A 22,086-nucleotide genomic window follows, 5' to 3' on the forward strand; every position below is an offset into this window, starting at 1 on the left:
GTGGGGACTAGAGCGAGGTCAGATGTGACAAGCGTAGTAATGGGGGGCGTTGGAAGGGAAGACGGTGCTGAAAAGGGATGAGCGCAAACTCAATTATCATCCTCTGAGGATTAAATATGGCCGATTGTCACGCATGCGATAAGGGGGCCCCCCCTTCTACCGCTGAGCCACTTTGGAGCTGGGAGGAGAGGAGTGGTGGCGGTGGCGGTGGCAGTGGCAGCAGTGTGTGTTGGGAAGCTTTTGAACCTCAGCAATGTGTGTGTGTGTGCGTGTGTGTGTCTATGATGGAGTGTGTGTAGATGTATGCATGTGTGTGGTGAGGCTGCATGTGGTTTCTTTTTTTCTTTCTTTCACAATCTGCTCAAATGCTTCTGCTGTGTACCACCACACACATTTCATCACCACAGAAAGAAAGTCACCACCTGTAATTGCTGCCTGTCAGAATCTGTTAAAGCTATTGGAGTTTACAGCGTCTCTGTGGGCTTCAGGTACCCTCCGTCCTCCCGGCAGACGTCCCACGAGGAAGGGAAGGAGTGGTTGAGGTCCCATTCAACAGGAGGGCTTCAGGACACTGGCAGCCAGTCTCCACTGTCTCCTCCAGGAGCCTCCTGCACCAACACGGGAAAATACCACTACTCCAACCTGTGTAAGAGCACACTACTCTAACTGGCTGCTTGGTGGATGGTTGAATGATACTGAATGATTCAGTATCAAAAGTTTTAATTTACAGACATCAACAAGGGCTCATAAAGAGTAGAGACAGTCACCTAAAGACTAATGGAGCGATTCATGTCTGTGCAGCTTCTGTGCAAAATAAAAACTAATCTGTGCAACAGCAGCAATATATAGAGTACATGCATATTAGCCGAGTTGACTAATTTTCTAACCAATACCTGCTGTTGGGATAAGTGTTCCCATTAAGCACCAAAATATAAGTTCAGCTGTTTTTCATGGATACTGAGATATTTTATGTAAAAAGTCAGAAGTCTGGCATGGGCTTAATTGGTACTGTGACATCACTTGAGCCCATGTGTGCTCCAAAAAAACTCTCCTGAGGAAAAACTTAAAGGTCTGACTTCAGATGTAATCTCCTTTGTAATCATCAACATTTTATTAAGTAACATTTTTTCTCAGTAACAGATTACAGTTACATTTATTTTGTAATTATATTACATAACACCATTACATGTAACTAGTTACTCCCCAACACTGCATCTTACACTATTTTAATATAATGACTCATGAGGAATAACTTCACTTTGTTCGATTTTTGCCTACAATGTGTATTTAAAACAAGAAACAAGACATAATAAGACATGTAGAAGACACATGGCCATTTAGATAATGTATATGATATTGTGTTGTATAATTGCATAAAACATTCTTTTATGTGCAAATACAGAAATAACTTAGTGTCTAGAAATTTCAGAGCAAATTTGCAACATCATCATTAAAGCAAGTCATCTATGTAAATGTTACTGGGTCAGAATATCAACACTCATCTTGATCACTTCATCATTTTTCCCTCTGTGCAGTGAGCCCCACTAACATCAGCCAGTATAACCTGCCACCAGGCAGCAACAGCATGAGCCGCTCCAACAGCATCCCCGCCCAGGACTCCTTTGACCTGTACGGAGAGGGTCACCCACTGGGTGGCAGCGCAACCTCCCTGGAGGATCGCCCGCGCGCCATCAGCCGCTCTGGCTCCTTCAGGGACAGCACTGACGAAGGTAGGACACTCTCCAAAACCTGACTCACTCAATGAACCCCACTTCTTTAATAATAAGCTGTTAGAAATAATAAAGCAAAGCCAAGCCCCATCAGTCATCAGGGTCTTTAATACCAGATTTAATGACCCCTCACTGTGTGTTCATGCTGTGAGTGGCTTAGCTGAGGTCGCTCTGTTCTGCTTTTTGTGTGGGTTTTATAACAGGCTGTGACTGCAGTCACACTGTATAGAGGTCAGCTTTTAAACAGCCAAATCACAGCTTACATCATCTGTGTTTATTATGAAGAGAAATAATAAAACAATTGAATTTAAGTTCAATGGTCACATAATTACATAAAGTTGACTATTGTATAATCACATATTAATTTCAACCTTATCTGTGGCTTTGCTCTCAGTTGTTAATCACTCATTACTCTCTCTGTGCTTACAGTTCATGGCTCCTCACTGTCTCTGGTCTCCAGCACGTCTTCACTGTACTCTGCGGTAAGAACCAGTAGCATGTTCAGGGTTAGGATACATGTGAAAGAATCAGATATTTGTGTAACAGTTACCCCTTTTCAGAATTAGTCAGGGTGTAAATATTGAAATCTAGCGCATCACGCTCTATAAAGCTGCACTGCTTTATTTTGTTGTAGCATCCAACAACGCCTCCAAATCCTCAAATATCCTCTCATATAGCACTGACTGTAAATATAAATATCACATTTTAGACACTACAACAGAAATCAGTATCTTTATAAACAGATTTTATTTCCTCTTCACTTTTAAGAGTTCAAGATTGATTGAAGTTCTTTTTAATCTTCTTCCTAATTGGAGTTTTTGTCATTTGAAAAAACAAAAACTGACTGTAAATGTTTATTTTTTTAATTGTTGGTGCAAATTTTAAACATTTTTATACTAAAGAAAAAAACTTTTAAGCTGATTTTGAAAGTGGGAAAGCCTTCAGCTCTTCTCAGTGATGCAGTGTTGCATCAAATCTCACTTGAAGGCTCGTATTCTGTCCTCTCCCTTTCTGTTTTGTGTTTTTTTATAAGGACACAAAATAACTTTCCATAGTCGCATGCTTCCAAACTAACTTTGGCAGATAAGACTGTGGACCAGTGTCTGCTTTCTAATAGCACAGGCAGCGCTCCAGTCGTCACGTTCAGTGAGGCAGCAGATTAGTTTTAGGGAGGCGAATCGATTACTGCCCACCTCTGCCTGTTTCCAATTGTACTCGCGAGTTGCAGAGGAGAGGATGAATGATGGAGATAATTTAGTTTGTAAAGTTTTCCCTCAGGTCAAAATACTTCTGTTTGTTTGGTAGTTTTCATAAAGTATGTTCCATTTTAGTCTGTCTGATTTGATTCTGTCTGATATTCATTTTAATTCAAGTTTGTTAAGATTTGTCCTTTTAATCATTTCTTTTAATCTTTGGCATTAGAAGCTTCTCTGGCTTTATATGCTAATACAGCTTATAAGTTACTTGATGAGACACAACACACACACACACACACACACACACACACACACACTCACACAGACAACACACACAAATGATCTACAAGTTACTTGATGGGACACAACACACACAGACACACACACGATTTAAAAGTTACTTGATGGGACACAACACACACACACACACACACACATATATATGATTTAAACGTTACTTGATGCGACACAACACACACACACACACATATGGTTTAGAAGTTACTTGATGAGTCACAACACACACACGCACACACACACACACACACACACATATGTGATTTAAACATTACTTGATGGGACACAACACACACACACACACACACACACACACGCACACACACACACACACACAGCAGACGTTTTAAAATTGACTCAACTTTGTTTGTTTCTTGCTTCCAGACGGAGGAGAAAGCACACTCAGAGGTAAGGACGGGGGGGAAACTTAGTGTGTGCCTGCTTGTGTGCATGTGTGCCTCCTTCCTTCACATTCACACAGTTACAGTTACATTGACACCCTGAAGCTCTCTGCATGTGGGGGTGAAGCGCCTTGCTCATGAGCATCTCAAAAAGAACTTCTCACTTACTGGATTTGCTTTTCTGGCTTAATGTGGGATCAATCCAACAACCTCTGGGTCACATGCATGTTTCTACTGCACTTCAGGAGGCTGCCGGCTCTTTTTCCTGTGTGTGTGTGTGTGTGTGTGTGTGTGTGTCCTTCTATCTTTTTGCACTGCATCTGTATTCAGAGACTGTGTGTCTAACTCAATCAAAGCAAAACAGTGATATATGTTGATCTTGATTTAGAAAGCACTTGGACTCTTATTGATGTATGATTAAACAGTTTAACCCTATGTTGCATTGCTTAGTCTTTTTGCATTGATCTCATCTGGATCATAAATCACCACACACCCTTACTGTGATATAACTTCTATACTCATTACAAAAACTCAACACTATACCAATATAATGCATGCCCTTCCCTTTGGCTCTTTCTGTTTGGCTTCATTTAACAATCCTGTTCAGTTTATCACTGATTCTTCTTTGATTTTCCAGTTTCAAGTTTTCATTTTCTGATTTCTGTTACAATCTTTTTCTCTCTGTTCCTGTTTTATCTGTGCTGGAAGCTCTTAAGTTTACAATTAGACTCATGTTTGGATCAAACAGTAATGGCAAATACTTTGTAATGTATCTTAAACCCATGACAGGTGGGATAATCATGACCCAATTCTGATCATTTCTCTCTAATAGCGGACACACATTTGATGTTTACTACGTAGCATGCAAAAAGCAAAAAGCTGAGCCATGTTGATATGTGCTACATATTCAGACTGTAAGGCAGGTGACCTACACGTCTTCATCTAAATGAGACATTTGTTGTCATATTGGCACCATAGCAACTTGGCAAAGCAGTGTGAAATATATACGGCAATCACATGAAAGCAAAACAAGTCTCGATTTGAGTTGATTTGAAAAAATGAAAGCTTTGTCATTGTCAGTATCTATGCAAATGTCTCAACAGCATCACTGCATATTCATCCTGCTATCAGATATGGATTGTATATTTAAAAAAACAGGCTAAAGTCACATATTAGTCACACTTAAGAGGTTAAGCGTGACCCAAACTTTTTTTTTTCTTGCACTTATGTTGCAAAGAACCACCAGATCTTTGCGTTATCTAAACCCTGTCAGGTATTTGCAAATACTATATGACCTGTGTGATACTTACCTGTTTATATATTTGTCTAACAATGAGAGAGCCAGTGATGTGGTTTGTTATAGCCTCTGTGTCTCCAGCCACATCAGTACATGCTGTTTGATGGAGGCATGCAACATAGTGTTAATTCTTACTCTTCTCTTTTCAATCAAGGGCCAAACAGTCCAAAATTCCACGGTAATCCCCCACACTTTATGTTCACACTTCACCCCAGTGTTCTTTTTTTCTCTCCACACAGTGCTACCATGTAAAAAGTGTGCACAGTAATTTTTTTTTAAACATCAAAAAATGGGAGTTGCAAGTTCAACGCCTCTTAACATTTAAAAATCAGTCTTATTTTGTTAATAGCTTCTTCTTTTTTTTAATTTTAAAGGAGCATTATCCATAAAAATGTAACCTCTGTATTTTTCTCTATCCCCTCAAAAACAGCAAATCAGAAAGCTGCGTCGCGAACTGGACGCCTCTCAGGAGAAGGTGGCGACCCTGACGTCTCAGCTGGCTGCCAATGTGAGTTTGTTTACTTAGAAAAAAAAAAAAAAAGGCGCAGTGGAAACAGCCGGCTCATTTGCATGATAACCTGCTGTCAAAGAGCTTTTTTATAACGAGCGTCGCCTATCGAAGCTCTGGGAGGAATATAAATCTTTAAGACGCCCACTAATTCCTCTTCTCTGTGTTTGAAGCTGCTGTGAGTGTGTTTAGGCTTCTGCTTGTTTGATTTTAGTGGCGTGTGTGTGTGTGTGTGTGTGTGTGTGTTTGAGTGTTTGTCCTCAGACGGGATGTTTTCTCGTGTGTTTGTGTGGAAGGAAGGGTTGCATCTTTGCTTTTGTCTCAGTCGGCGCCGGTTTTTCCAACGAGAAAAAAATAAATAAAACAGGAGCCTCTCCCCAATTCAACCAAGCAGAGAGAATCAAATAGAGACAGACGGGGTAGGGTGGGGGGGTTGGGGAGGGCAGGGAGATGAGGATGAGTGGATCTAGACATCGAGTGCGTCATGCGTGGGTGAAACGAGGAGAGATACAGAGACCTTCAACCCCCCCAGAGAGGAGGCTGTCTTTGTGTGCTGAGATGCAGATAGATCGACAAACTCCAGCATCTGACTCCACTCAGCCAACCCCCCCCCCCCCAGACCACCACCACCACCCCTACCACCACTCCCCGTACCCTCAATGCCAAGCGCCTGATCAAGCGTAGAGGCAGACAGGGTCTCCGCTTCGGTCCGGCGCTTTGATCACAAAGTTGAGACGAGCTGAACTACAAGCAAACTCTACGAATGCGGGGGGGGCGGGGGGACTTTATAGATGAGTTAGGGACAGTCAGACCACTTTCTGTTTATGTATGTGTGTTCAGCCTTACATTTACAGAATAGTCTCAAAGGAATCATTCACGATTAGCACATGATGTACTAGCATAGGCTTTGGGATCGACTGTTGGACCCCAATCAACATATTGGGCACCTCTGATCTGATCTACTGTATGTTGAGTCTGGCTTCCACAGCAACTGAGTTAGGGTTAGGTTAGTAAGCAGATAGATAGATCATTCATCCCCCAAAAATGCAAACCCTAACCCTAACCCTCATATTTACAGCAGTTGTTGAGGTAGGTTAGTGTGTGTTTGTGTTGCATAGGCTGCCAGTCTAGTTGGCCCTGACTCAAACAGTAGACACTCAGTTTTGGCTGCGCTTCCCAGTGTGGTACATTTACAGGTTTGATAACATGTAACCACCTCAGGACGCCAGCAATGAAGCCAGTGCAGAATCTTAAATGAAAGAAGGAGACGATGTCATCTGTGTCAATGTCTGTAAATGACAATAAGCGAGTCGACTCCACATTTAAATCTTGGAGCTGCCTCCCAGCTGTCAGGAAGTTGATATGAGGCATGATAAAGATCAATTCATAATAAAAAATGTTTGTAGCACACAGTGTTTATGACAAGATATAAGTTTGATCTTGTTTGTTTCTTTAATATTTTTGCCTTTATTATTAAGTTAGCAGCAGAGAGACCAACAGGAAAGAAGGGAAGAGAGAAGTGGGTATGACATGTAACAGATTTGAACCAGGGACGTTGTGTATATACGGCATGCACTATAACCACTCGCCTACCAGGGTGCTCCCAATGTTTTTTAATCTGAATATGAATTAGAGTATAATTATCATGACCATTCAAATTTATGCAAAAACCATGACCTTTGTCCATTCATTATGCAAGGCAAGGTAAATGTATGTGTATACAGTAGCACATTTCAATAACAAGGCAATTCAAAGTGCTTTACATTAAAACATTAACTGCATCAAGACAGGATACAAAAGCAACACATGGCGAAATAAAAGACATTTAAATACAATTAAAAGTAGAGTTTCTCTCAACGCCCCCAACTCTGATCGACTTCGACTTGTTCTGTTTTCAAGATTGGAATCACAGAGAGTTCATGTGTTTTCTTTGCAGTTCAGTTGTAAAGTAAAAGTCTGCTGATGCATCCTCACATGCAGGAGTCGATGCTAGCCAGTTGACAGGGAGAGTCAACAGAGATGACAAAGAGAAGAATTCAGGAGTATGGACAGATGAGAAAAAGCACTAAATTTACATTTAAATGTGTGACATATATTTTACATATGATGTTAGCAAAAAAGACACAATCTGAGACTTTAGCATCTCTCTGTGTGTAGTTGATATTTCCTGACCCTCAGCAGATTCTGAACATCAAAATAGCAAAGAAAAAGGCTAGTGTTATATCTTTCTGTGCCAAGCCAAATGCAAACACTTGCACAACAGAAACCCATATATGCTTTTCAACTCCCACTCCACTGTCGGAGCCTTCCTGGGGATTTGAATCTTTGGCCGCATTCCACCGGGGCTGCATCACACTGTATCTACATGACAGCGCGGTGGGCTGTCGGCCGCTGTAAGCTCATCTTATCCTCCCGGTGGGGAGCGCGACACTATGGAAATGTCAGCCTCAGCAGCCCCCTCGCATGTTCTCCACCCACGGTCCAAAAACTAGACTGCTGGCTGCGCCTTGTACAGGGACCTGTCAGAGACATCACTTCATCATCTTCACTCCTGCACACACACACAGCTGTAAACCCACACACAGGCAGACGCAAACACTTGAACACTTCAACATGTAAACACACAGTGTAGCAAATACTTCCAGAGCACACATGCTGCTTTAAATACTCCATTTCTTACACACCTACAGGTTGTGCAAATCAAGGCTGCGTGTCGTTACCACTGAGTGACAAAGTGCTATTTTTAAAATGTTATCTTCTTGGTAGAAACACAGCAGATTTGTCTTTAAGGTTATTTTGAAACAGCATTTTTAATCTAAATACAATAATTTCTTGTTTAATAGATATATGGGTCAATGATGTTTTTTGTGTCCTTGTGGTTTAGTCAAATTTAAAGGGGTTCAAATTTGAAAATAAATATATGAATAACTTGCACACATATAGGATTGTGGCAAACATGTCTAAGTGGTGTAACCATAAAAACTTTGTACCAAATAATTAAACTTGCTTAAAAACACTAAATTCTCAATAAAACACCATATCAACTAGTTTGATCTTACATTATAACTTTTATATTAAATAAAGATAATGGAATACAATTGTTCTAAATATTACATTTAATCTGTCAATCAGGAACCATTTCAAGTCATTATTAGTATAAGTACACTTAAATACACTGTAGGTGGATAAAATATTGAATATGTATCATTCTTCTGTGGTTATACCATTTGACATCAAGAGCATTCAGTCTTACTTTTGGTAAAAAAAAATGGTGCATATATCACATATCACAGTGCAAGTAATAAAAGGTCATTTCTATTTGATTGCAATAGAAATTGGAGGTGACATGATGACACAAAGTATATTGAGTAAAAACACATGCTCACCAGCTACATGTTAACCTCTAGCAGCTGACTGCATTTGCATTTCATCTCCTGTCATCTCATGAGAGAGCCACAGAGAAACTGCGCAGTGATTGAGGTCATCTGATCTCCATCTCTTCCTCTGTGCCACCGCATACATAATCATTATTATTAGTATTATCTTTATCTGGGTTTGTTTTGCTCAGGAAATTGAATTTGGTTCTTTTATGGATATGTCATTACCCTCGGTCACTATGCGTGTGTTCAGTAAAAGACTCCCATATTATAAACATATTTGCTACTGCACTGTCATGTTAGATTAAGAACGCTCCACGGGTGTCGTTATAATTAACAGCGCATTTGTTTTAGGTTTTATTTGATCAGAAATGGAGCAGAATTAGCAAAACCAACATCCTGTCGAAAGGATTAAGATGAACAACTGCTGCCAGACTGGCCCTGCTTTGTACCGCTCAGTATGTGAAGGGGATAAGTTGTTCTGCCTTGGCTGGCGTTCAATTAAATCGGGTTTAAGAGTTCATACAGGCAGCCCTCCCTCCTTCTCCTCCTCCTCCTCCTCCTCTCCATCTCCTTCCTCTTTCTACTCATCCTTCACTTTGTCAACCTAACCTTGTCTCCTTTCCTTTTTCTGAATCCCTCCCCTCTCGCTTCTCATCGTATCATCACTTTCGTCCCCTCCCTCTTCTTGCTGTAGAGTTTAAAGTACTCAGCGCAGTAGTAGGTAGGTTGCGTACTGTAGTTGTGGACCCCCCCCCCCCACAGCGCCCCCACCAACACGCAACACCTTTGCGATGTGGTCCACGTCTTTAGAGGTAGGGTCAGGCAGCATAAACACAGACGACTTCTCTTCGTCCAGTTCGCTCGTTTGGCCCACCGTCAACCTCTACCCCACAACCCAGGATCAGCACGGGGGTCTGAAAAACAGGGGTTCGGGGACCAATCGGGGGGGCAGCCGGGACTGGATCCCAGGAGCGAGACAGATGGTTCAGCCGTGGGACGCGTCAGAGTCCGATCAGCGTCTCCTTCAGGGCGGACAGGTGGGCAGGGGGTGTTGAGTTGGAACTGGAAGGTGGAGTTGGAAAGAGATGTGGAGTTGGAGGGGATGAGTTGGAACAGTTGGCATTTCTAAAGGTCGAGACCTTTGCTGATTCAGCCAGAGACACAGAGGAGGAGAGGCAGCACAGGGTGTTACTCTGCATGTGTGTGTGTGTGTGTGTGTGTGTGTGTGGCCCAGGTTTCCTTCCAAGCATAGACTGATGAAGAATATGCTCATTTTGTCTTTGCTTTTTTACGGCTAGTTTTGCTCATTTTGGGAACAAATGCTGTTAGACTCAGTAAGTCTTAAGAAATATAATGATACATGATGAGTGTGTATGTATGTGTATTTGTGTGTGTTTGTGTGTGTGTGTGTGTGTGTGTGTGTGTGTGTGTGAGAATCAGAGATCGTCTGATGTGTCTGGGCACGCTGCCCACCTTTCTGTGATCCACCATGCCTGACAGGTGTCTCAGGGTCTTTGGCATAGGATAGGAGGATAAGCTGGCAGCACACACACATAAACACACACACACGCACACACACACAGACTCACACACAGTCATGGAACATGAGGCTTCAGCACACTTCCGGACATACACATACATACATACAAAAAAAACACATGCACAGACGACTCCAGAAACACACACACACACACACACACACACACACACACACACACACACACACATAAACATACACAAACCACAGGTTCAGCAGAGCAGATGGTGTGACGTCGCTAAACATTGCCACCCTTCGGCGTGTCGCCACTGTATCTTCAAGTGACAGATGAAGTCAGGGAGGGCAGCCCTCTCTGATCTGTGATAGCCACAGCTCTTCTCTCGGCCGTCAGTTTTAGTTTGCCAAAGAATAATCTCATATTTTATATCATCACGCATACCATATCATGTCTTTGACGAACAGAATATTTGTCTTGGTAGTATTTAGCTTTCGGAGCACGCTCAAATGCACGATGGGTAATCCACAGTAAATAGATACAACAGTAAAGTCATACAAAAGTAGAACTGCTCAATACATACTTAGTGTAAAGTTGCTCCTGGAATCTGAGACAGACATTGTAGCAGCAGTTCTTTATTGGGAACCTTTTCAAGAGGGGCACAGTGAGAGTCTTCAGGTTTTTGTGCACCTTTTTGTCCCGAAAACTACATGAATATTAACTTATATCTTATTTATCTGTAGTTACTTTTGTGTTTAAGCTTCCCAGAGAGAATAAAACAGTGCTTTACAGCCTACAGTATACTCTTGTGTCTGGTTTACTTGAGCAGAAACGAAATGAAAAGTTACTCTACACTCACTAAAACCTTGTATTCATATGTCTCTTTCTTTGTCTGCAGTCTCACCTGGTGGCAGCCTTCGAGAAGAGCCTGAGTAACATGACCTGCCGTCTGCAGAGCCTCACCATGACCGCCGAACAAAAGGTACAAGAGCTTAGTCCTGAATTTGAAATGTACTGTGTGTGAACTCTGTGGCGAAGGGATTACAGGGAGGAGAAATGATGAGAAACAGGCAGCTGTCTGACATTGAAATAGTGCAGCGGAAAGTAACATCGTGGAGGTCTGCAGGTGTGAGTTAATGGATATTTTTTTTAATCATTCAAGCTTCACTTCCAGACTCACAGGAGCCTTTTCATAGTGAAGTTTCAGTCAGCGCTTGGATATTTCTCTCTAACCTTGACCAAAGTTCCCCAAAACCTTCTTTTTTTATATTACAGCCAGTTGTAAGTCTCCAAATCTGTACCGAAACGCAAGGGTTCAGCACATTCAATGAACTTATGGCCCGAAAATCTTTTTAAAACTAGAACATCCTCCAAAAATACTCCATCATTCATCTGCTCCCGGGTTTATTTCTCTCTGTTTCCCTACAAGTCGACTCCTTTAGCGACTGGAGAGCTCGAATGATGCAGAAGCACTGATCACACAGGAGCGGCAATGTGCTTCAAGATATATCCCTTCCACAAATTATGAATGCTTCCTTCTGTTCACACACACACACACACACACACACACACACACACACACACACACACAGAAAGCTGACGAGCCCTGGCAGCTTTTTAATCCTCTATAAATTAAAGCAGACTGGGATCTGGTGGGATGTCTTTGTCAAACAAGGCCATCCCAACTTTTAATTAAAGCAGAAACCCTATCTGCAGCCCTCGGTGGGTTTTTCAGGAAAGGCAGAATAAGAAGACTCCCTCTATCTGATCATGTTGGTTCAACAGAGGGTAGAGCTTTTTTCTTTTTTTTTAAAATTCAAAGCAGGTGGTGCCGGGGTCGGGGGCAAATCCACTGTGAGACTTCTATCTTTCCTATCTTCTGGAAAACACCCTCCCCCACTCATTGCTTTTTCCACTGAAAGCCACATGAAATTTATAACAAAGCTCTTGATGTGTTGTTTTTGGTGCGTCATCTTTACTTATATATATATATAGAAAAAACCTCTCTCTCTCTTCTCTGTCTCTCAGGAATCTGAGTTGTGTGAGCTCAGAGAGACAATAGAGTCACTGAAGACCCAGAATACCGACGCCCAGACGGCCATCCAGGTGGCGCTCAACGGCCCGGACCACTTCCACAAAGGTACATCAAGAAACCAGCAGCAGCGTTGGAACAAAACTTCTCACAAATAATCTGCAGGGTCCTTAAATGTCTGGAGTTGTTGGAGTTAAAGCATTAAATTTGATTTGAGTGTAATTATACTTGTTCAGTTTATGTTATTTATCATTATTATCAGTATTTGCTGATTATTTTACATAAACCAACCAATCAACTCATTTATTAAAGTCAAAATTAATCAGCAGTTGGAACTATAATGAAACTAATCATTAGTTACAGTCCTATATAAATGACTTCAAAATTAGCCTGATACCCTGATATGACATTTTGAGGTAGATTTCCCCCAAAATACTTAACTGTGCCATGAGTGGAGCCTGATTGGCCCCAGAGGGGATTGAAGCCCTACTAATGGAAGTGATTCTGCTGTGTAGGTCAGTCTTAGAAAGCCTTGACTAGTCATGAGAACAACCTGAATCAGAAATGACCTTTTTTTCAGTCTTAACCTCCTCGTAGCTGCTTAGTCAAGCCGGGCTGAGCCCAGCATAGCAGAATATTAGAGGAATAAAGGTAGTTTCTCATCTCTTCAGTGCACTAAGGAAGACTTTGTTGTTTCCAGACTTGCGGATTAGACGGCAGCACTCGTCAGAGAGTATGTCGAGTATCAACAGCGCAGCCAGTCACTCCAGCATGGGCAGCCTGGGAAAGGACACAGAAGACAAGAAGAAGAAGAAGAAGAGCTGGGTAGGTGGAAAAAAAAACAGACACCTAGGGATCGCTGGGAGAGTAAAGCTGGAAAGCGGTGCTCAAAAGTTAAAAAAGCCCAGCATTTAAAACATCTGGCTAACTTCATATAGAAGAAAAACATGCAAGGAGAAAGTTAACAACCTTCACATCTTACTTTACATCTCAGAAATGCTCTTCTGTAGGAATGCCAAAAAGTATTATCAGGATTTAAACTGGATTTCAAGGTACCTCAAGGTGATGCGGCACAGGTTCAGAAGCCTAAGGGTTTTTTTTATACATATAATGAGTTGTCTAATCATATTTTAAGAGGTGGATTTGCTGCTGAAAGACTCCTAATTCATAAATATGTGCATTATTCAGTGGAAGTTAAGCGAGATCAAATGTATTCCATATGCCTGCATTAAAAGATTAAATGTCTTCTTTGCATAGAAGAAGGGATTTTAAGGATCCATGAAATCCTGGAAAGCTTTTTGTGTTGTTGCACCTGCTGCAAGAGCCTAAAAAAAGAGCCCAAAATGTAGAAGTAGAACGCATTAGATATTGTTCATATACCTGCAAACAGCTTGAACTAACCATGATTCAGATTCCTAGAGGTCACGTTGACCTAGCGCGTATCGCAGTCTTGCCACCGTATCCCCGTTGCTAGGTTACAATGCTGAGACGTTGTCAGTTGAGTGGAGGGCTAACAGAGGGTCGAGCAGACGAGTCAACCACCCCTGCAATTACCGTTTGAGACTCGCTTGGGTTTTTCCAACACGCAGCTAAATCAGCATGCAGATTGGGGCCTCGTCAAGAAGCGAAGTGGCCACTCGCGTCACAGATATCAAAGTTCGGCTTGAAAACAAGGCGACGGCTGCTCAGAGGTGAGAGGAGCGCCGGCTGAATCACAGCGACGAGTGGGAAAGTTTGTGCAGAAGTGTTGAAAGAGAACCACTCTGAAAATGGACTGTTAAAGTGCTTTTGAATAGGCTCTTAATTCTCCAGGTGCTTGAATAGACTCGGTCAAGTTCTGAGGTCTGAAACAGCAGCAGGCCAAGCGTCTAACATACACATGGATTAGAGTTTAAATCTAGCCCAAAAAAAAAAGAAGAGATGAAATAATCTAAAAAGTGCACATTTACCACCATAAAGTGCTCTCCTCTCTCCCTCTCTGCTCTCCTCTGTGATTTTTTTTCTGTGCTCCACACTCAGTGTCCTTGGCTGAGAGCCGTTATTTGGTGCAGCCCCCTGAGTCAGACAGATGACATATTAGAAGTTCTCTCTCAGCCAAACATGCACACAGCCCAAGCCAGAGCTCACTGTGTCCGTACTGCAGTGCAAAAACTCCTGCCCTTGAAATGAAAATGCATGCTAACAGCCCCAAAAAGTGTGACAACTTATCCCGCCATGTTTAGCAAACCCCCCCCCCCCCCACCCCACCCCAAAAAAAACAAAAATTCAAGTCAGGCTCATGAATGCAAATCAATCCCTTATTTAAGCAGTAATTAATTATTCATTTGCATAAATCCTGCCTCGGCATATGTAGGGAGAGTAGGGACAAGGATGGAGTTGAAGTGAGGTTAGTGAGATGGAAGTGAGCAGACGGATGGTTTTCTAAATAGGTAGATCGCCCTTTTCAATAAGGCTTCTTCCTGCATCTGCCCCCGCTGAAGTACCTTGATTAAGACTCCAGTTTCTCCAGTTTGCTTCTGTGTAATTGATATCTTGACTTCTAGCCTCCCCGTGGAGAGAAAAAACTGCACACACACAGAGACTCATTATTCCACACACACAACTGTAATCCCAAGTGTGCTCCTCATGCATGTTAGAGTATGAATACATAACACAATTTTGGATAACTTATCATCACATTTTGTTGGTAAAACTAGAGAGAAATTCCATCTATTCTTTTTCCACCCTGCTGTAAAACATGTATTATATTTACTGAAACTTACATTGATTGAATGTACTGTATTTGTGTATTCTGCTAAACATGATTATACATCTTTTTATACTCATTTCATGCAGCAGCATCATGGTCTACATGCTTGTTTAGTCTTTAGTAGTAGCTTTATAATGAGGGCCAGATTACAATATAACGAAGGCATAAACACATTCAGGACAAGACATAAAAAAAACATAATTATACAGTATGGTCACACATACTGTATAATTATGCTTCATGTCTTGTACATTATAACTGTAACTGTACAAAACTACCATATGAAAAGTGTCCAAATCATACTTTTACCTTATTTAATCCTAATTCCAGTTTTAACACCAGTAAATTGTTTGTAACAAAATTCTGATATCGATATTCCGGCCGATAATCTTAAAGATACAGAATATGTGTATAAAATGCACATTTTTTGCAATGTGGTTATCAACCTTGTGATTAAGATATGTGATGAAGGCCATGATATTATACAGTTTAACTATAAACACAGTACCCTTAAACAGTAAACTATACTGGGAATTTAATCATTATAGATTCCTATATATAGTAATAATACATACAATGAAAAGAAACTTGAATGAAGAGAAAAGGATCAAATGCTACCTATATAACTTTTTTTTAAAAATTGGTGCATATTGATCAACATATATGCTGTTACCAGAATATGTCACTGGCTCGGGAAAATACTTTTTAAAATTAACAATGAAAACACTTGAAAGTTTTTTGTTGCCATTTGGAACACGACCACTTAACGTTGATGAGTGCAGCTGCAGAAAGTCTCACACATTAAGTTTAACAACTCATAATGTGCTTCCCTATCACACGAGGAAGCATCTATCACATAACAGGAAGATGAACAGGATGCTCTGAATGTAATCATAATACCAATAACAGTCGTTATCATCATCCTCGCAGCACCAATAACTGTATTTGCTTAAAGCAGAGTGCTCATTAAAACACTTGAGCAGCCATTAGCTTTAATCAGCAGAGAGTTTGTGTGTGTGTGTGTTGGTGTGGCTTAACGCTGAGTGTGTTCTGCATCTTCAGGTGGCTGATTCCATCCCGGCTCAGGTCAGTGGCTCCCAGAGTGTCTTCTGTATGTGTGCAGTGGTTATTCCCCCATCCTCCCTTCCTCCGTATTTCCTCCTTTTTTTCCCTACCTCTCAGAGCAACCTCTCCTTTACCTTTTCTGGAAACGTCGGCATGGATACAGCAACCCCTTCATTCCTCCCTCTTCCTCCTCCCTTGCTCATTTTGACTGCTTGTTCAACCCTAATTTATAGGGCCATTAAAAAGCCTGATCTCCAAATCCTCCCTCTGTCATATCCATCTGTACTTACAGCCTTGCTTTTTGCCTTTCCTCTTTACCTAAACCAGACAGTGACCATTGCTTGGAAACAGCAAGGAGTGACTTCCTGATCTGGCAGGATGTGATGTCGCCAAAAATGTTGTCTCTGATGTTATCAGGAAGACTGTATTGATTGTCTTCGCCTCTGTGTATTTGTGTTTTTTGTCTTGCAGTTACGCAGCTCCTTCAAGCAGGCCTTCAGCAAGAAGAAGACCAAATCCCAATCGGCACACGACGAGATGGAGGAGATGACTGACTCGCTGCCGTCCTCGCCTAAGCTGCAGCATGACAACAGGCAGGGCAGCGTCGCCACGCTGCGCTCATCACCCTCCACCACCGAGTGAGTACCTACACACACAAACACACATGAATCCACTCTCATTCTCATCCTTCTGTGAATATTTAACACACACATGGGTCAATGATATGTTTTTGTGTCCATGTGGTTTAGTCAAATTTAAAAGGGTTCAAATTTGAAAGTAAACGTGTGAATAACTTGCACACATTCTTTTTTTGTGGACCCAGCATCAAATAGAGAATATATTAGAGGATTATGACAAAAATGTCTAAGTGGTGTAACCATAAAAACTTAAAAACAACTAGTTTGGCATGATCTTAGATTATAACCTTTTTATATTAAATAAAGATAATTGAATACAGTTGTTCTAAATATACAATTTAATCTGGGGAATCATGTCAGTTTCATTCTGTTCAGGGTCAAATTTGACCCATCTTTACATTTGAGAGCTGTAAAAGCACCATACACACATTTATTTTACCCTAACTTTTCTTAATGTGACCCACAGTATAAAAAAATGGAAATAAAATGCATCTTTTTAAAATGTTTATGCAGCTGATACACATTTTTATATATGTAAATGTACAAATTTGACCTGTGTTTATTAAAAAATACAAAGCATTCAAACATGTTGCATACATCACATTCTATAAAATGTTCTCCTGGACCATACAATAGTGATTGTGAATGTCTTTTTAATCAAACAGAAGGATTAATTAACATTAACGACTGACTGAATGTGTTGCTGTATAGATGACTCATGAGTCAGAAATATGAACAGTATGTGAGGGTTAAATGAAGTTATTATTTGTTTAAGTGCACTTAAATACACTGTAAGTGGATAAAATATTGAATATTTATCATTCTTTTGTGGTTACACCATTTGACATTTTCAGGAGCATTCAGTCTTACGTTTGGTAAAAAATGGTGTAAATGTCATTTTAAATGATATAAAACCAATTTTAACACACCCAATGCTGCTTTTAAAACTATTTTTTAAGATATTTTTGAATTGCTCACCTTGCCAACCCTTATTTGTAACGGACCTCTATATGCATGACATTCCTTCTGTAAGTCACAATTTGTTTTTTTTCTTCTTTACATATGTTTGTAAATCCTCACCTCACTTTTTCTTTAATCTCTCTTCCGGCCTCCCCGTTCATCCTTTTTCTGTAACGTCTCTCCGCCTGCTGTAGCAAGTGCTTTTGTGATAGCAAGTCCTCCCCGATTTGGACGACAAAGAAAAAGCAAAACGGTCATGTGGTCTACAAGCACAGATCTCGGTAACAGGCACCTGGCATGCTCCGAGGGGAGTGTGTAGTGTGTAGTGGGGGGGGGTGTTGGTGTGACTTTCTCCTGCATTTTAATGCCTTAAAAACAAAACACCTGGCATGTCAGAGGTGATGGATCGTCACCGGCACACACAAACAAAACCAGGACCTTTTCTCAGTTTTATGAAAAATGATCACTATAGGCTAAATAATGGGTGACAAGGACAAGCAGTAATCATTCTCTCAGTCATGCCAGAGTAAATTGTGGCTGTGCGTCACTGCAGAAGGGACAGGAAGTAGCCATTTGAAGCATGTGAGTACATTCTGTGCACATCTGCTGTGCTGTGTGGCACCTGCTGAGATAAATACTGTTTTAAAGGAATCTGACGTGGTTTTGTCAGAAGAAAAGCATGTGGATTTTTTTAAATTTAAGATGACACAGTGAACTACATGAGTATGACACATTCCTGTTGTGTTATGACTTGAGTTACTGTTTTAAATATCTGCCTGCTGTTGGTGGAAATAGCTGAATCTCTGCTGTAATGATGCACCTACTGAAGATCCCACACTACACATGCTCTTTAGATATGCAAATTCAACCATAACTGCAATATATGTTTGACTTACAGTATCGGATTTGCTGAAAAAAAATAGTTTCCCCCTTATGGACTAGTGTAAATGGGAAGGATTCGCTGTCCCAAATGCCCCGCTACCCCCATTCAATACAGTACTGTGCAGCTTTCTTCACTGACTCCAGCTTCCCTCTAAACTTCAGCTCTCTTGCTTCCTTTAAGTGTGTATTTTTCGATCCAGATAAAGTGTGTGTGTGTTAATGTGTTTGGTATAACCCTCAAGATGACCCCCCTTCCTCCTCCTCCTCCTCTTCCCCATGTGTAATCCCGGGTTGCAGGCTGTGTGAATGCACCGAGGCCGAGGCTGAAATCATCCTGCAGCTGAAGAACGAGCTGAGAGAGAAGGAGCTCAAGCTGACAGACATCCGCCTGGAGGCGCTCAGCTCCGCCCATCACCTGGACCAGATCCGAGAGGCCATGAACCGCATGCAGGTGAGGCTGCGCTCGCCGGTTAAACGCAGGTCAGAGCTTGTGCTGGCTGACCTGCTGGCGTCTATTTATGTTTGACATTCAGGTCAAACTGGAGCAGCATGCAGGATTGGCCATTTGTTGGAAGAACATGTGGTGTGAATGTGAATGTGGCGGTCGAATCTAAATATTAAACTTAGCTTCAGTTCTGGTCTCGCTGTTAGTTTCATACAGGAAGTCTCTCTAGAGGCTCAGATAGAGGCATCTCATGGAGAAAAAAAACACTTTTGGTTGTCCTACAGTTGTTTTTTAGCTAAGGCTCAAATAACACAACTTTATTCTTATAGTATTATTGTTATTATGAGTGTGAACAGAAACTTTGTATTTGTTTTAAAGAACATTCTACAGAGCAGCTTTGGTCAATACATGATATATAACACAAAAAATAATGAGTAATAGGATTCTAAAGCCTGCTAATTAGAGTTCCAGCTATTACAAAGCACATTGAAGCAGCATGCTGTGTCAGCTAAAAATAAGCAATTAAGTGAGTTTGTCTTCTCAGTCCTAAATATACTCTAAAAGGTAAGCATGTTCCAAGTAGGCAAAGTGGATTTGTTTCATTGTTAATGAAGCTGAATAAAAATATACAAAGAAAAGTTTCCCCACTGCAAATAGATGTTTTTTTTATTTTTTATTATTTTATTCCTATTTATGTAGTGCAATGAAAAGTCACCCATCAGTTCAAAGTATAAGGCTGCGTCATTTCATTCTTTAAAAGAAGCACACGTTCAAAAGAATATCGCCTATCACCATAAACGCCTCGGTTAAGTGGATCTTTGCGGATGTGGATTGCCTCGTCTGAAGGAGCCTATAGTCTCCCTTCAGATCTGGGGATCATGTAAGGCTCCTTATCTGAGACTCGTCTTACACTACAAAGAGAGCCTTGAAGATCAAAAAGCCGCTTTACAGCTCATAATTCCAATAATACTGATGGAGAATAACACCAGTGGCTAGACTGAATGCAGGGAAATGACCGTTTGCTGTTTGAACAGACTATGACCCAATGTTATCAGAGGCTTTGAATGCAGTTTCTGTTAGTGTGTGTACCAGTGTGTGGTTACCTATCTTATGCTGAATCACTCACAGCTTTAAGGAGCAGTTTTAAAGCTCTAATATCACTTAGTCTTTTATTTCACCCTAGATGTACTTGGTGAATATAAAGCCGTATAGTATCCATTCTAAATTACTTGATCAGTTACTTTAGTATTTTTTATGCAGTGGTTTGTGTTGCTGTGGCATATTTTTCTGCTGCTGCATATTTTTCTGCTTCTTCAAGGTTTTATTAATAATAAATAATAAGTAAATTTAATAAGTTAATTAATAATAGGCTTAAACAGAATGATTGCACAATTGTGCAATCATTCTGTTTACAATTGTAAAGGGAAGTTTCACATTTCTTAGGCTACTTTAACTTTGAATCCAATCATTTTGACGTTAAACACATTATTTCAGGTCAAATTTGTAAATGTTAAGGGAAATCTCAAGGACACTGAGAATTTGGGCCCATTATATTCCTCTGTGAATGTAAAATGAAAGCATTCCACAAAGTAAGATAAGATACAATACAACACGGTGGGGAAATTTACAGTATTGCAGCAGCAAGTGTATAGCAAAAATAGAACAATTAATACTAAGTAAAAAAATATAACATTATCATTATCAGTAACATTATGTACAAGAGTAATATTGGTGTTGAATGGTAATTATACCTGAGTTTGATATTGTTATTGCGCAGTTGAACTGATGTAATAGTTAAGTACAATTCTTCAATTTTAATTTCTAATCTTTTTCTCACTGAACAGAATGAGATCGAGACGCTGAAAGCGGAGAACGACCGTCTCAAGTCCAGCGGCAACGCCACGCCAACGGCCACGCCCATCAAGACGGCCCGGCCGCCATCCGAGACTTCCAGCACATCCTCGTCCTCCTCTCGCCAGTCCCTGGGGCTGTCGCTCAATAACCTCAACATCACCGACACCATCATGTCAGGTCAGTTGAGTGTCAGAGCTGGTGTCCGCGCCATGTCGATCTCAAGTGTCAAATTGGTGTAAATCAGTGTTAACGGCCCGCAGTCTGTTCTAAGCAGTGAGAGCAGTAACTGTGAGAGAGTGGTGGAAGTGAGTCCCCACAAACCAAAAATAATACAGCTCAGAATGCCTTCACTGGCCAATCAGGACTCGGTATTCAACAGAAGTGTGTAATAACCCCCCACAAACATTTTATAGTTTTTAGGAGGACAAGTTGTTTCTCTTTTTCTTACAAAGAGGTATATTCAGCCATTGAAAATTAAACTTCCAACCATGGCATTGTAAGTGCCATGTTCTTGTGTTGTGTTAAGCCGTAGGACACAGTTTATAGTCTGCAGTAACTCTCAGGGCAGGATTTTTTTTCTTTTTTTTCAAGTTGGATTAGCTCCCTACATACTTGCCTCAGTAAATGTGAGAGAATAGTGTTTGCAGAGAGAAATGATCCAGAAGAGCTGCGTGGAATGATGAAATAGCTGCTCTCTACTGCGGACATGCCGAAAATCTCTCCAGGCCTGCTCCGTTTGAGAAGGGAAAGAGTTTGTCCCTCTCACTCCTCCTATAATTAACATAGAAGGCGCAGCTCTCTCCGAGGACGCGGACCCTCGTTAATTGACGGAGGGATGAGCTGAGAGCAGTGACGCGTGGGAAGACGAGTGGGCCAACGGGCCGTTATCACCCCAACACAGAGCCCTCAGCAAAGGGAATGCAAATGACGAATACAAAGTACCCCCCCACACTTCCCTTTCCAAAATGGAGAATGGGGAAAAAGAGAATGAGGAAAGACATAGGATGGGAGTTAGTGGTGGTGTAGCAGAGACTTGTTGCCAAAGGTTAAAGGTGGCATCAAACTTGCCCAAAGCTGAAACATAGCCACAAAAAATGTGTTGCTGCTGTTATCTATTGTATTAGTTGTCTCTAATAGTTATAAATTGATAAAAAACCAA

The 22,086-nt window shown here is 41.1% G+C and overlaps 1 protein-coding gene across 1 annotated transcript in view; it reads left to right on the forward strand.

Annotated features, from left to right (window-relative positions):
* Window positions 1-22,086, forward strand: part of nav3 (neuron navigator 3) — a 90,962-nt gene that overhangs the window by 61,525 nt on the left and 7,351 nt on the right. Inside the window, exons 11-21 of the mRNA XM_053313731.1 lie at window positions 489-646; window positions 1,536-1,730; window positions 2,160-2,212; window positions 3,608-3,631; window positions 5,352-5,429; window positions 11,201-11,284; window positions 12,331-12,466; window positions 13,035-13,159; window positions 16,620-16,786; window positions 18,926-19,079; window positions 20,918-21,104. Coding sequence (XP_053169706.1) covers window positions 489-646; window positions 1,536-1,730; window positions 2,160-2,212; window positions 3,608-3,631; window positions 5,352-5,429; window positions 11,201-11,284; window positions 12,331-12,466; window positions 13,035-13,159; window positions 16,620-16,786; window positions 18,926-19,079; window positions 20,918-21,104 — 1,361 coding nt within the window. The remainder of the gene's footprint in view (window positions 1-488; window positions 647-1,535; window positions 1,731-2,159; window positions 2,213-3,607; window positions 3,632-5,351; window positions 5,430-11,200; window positions 11,285-12,330; window positions 12,467-13,034; window positions 13,160-16,619; window positions 16,787-18,925; window positions 19,080-20,917; window positions 21,105-22,086) is intronic.

Source organism: Scomber japonicus, chromosome 23, assembly GCF_027409825.1.
Source record: "Scomber japonicus isolate fScoJap1 chromosome 23, fScoJap1.pri, whole genome shotgun sequence".
In the NCBI taxonomy this organism is placed as follows: Eukaryota; Metazoa; Chordata; class Actinopteri; order Scombriformes; family Scombridae; genus Scomber; species Scomber japonicus.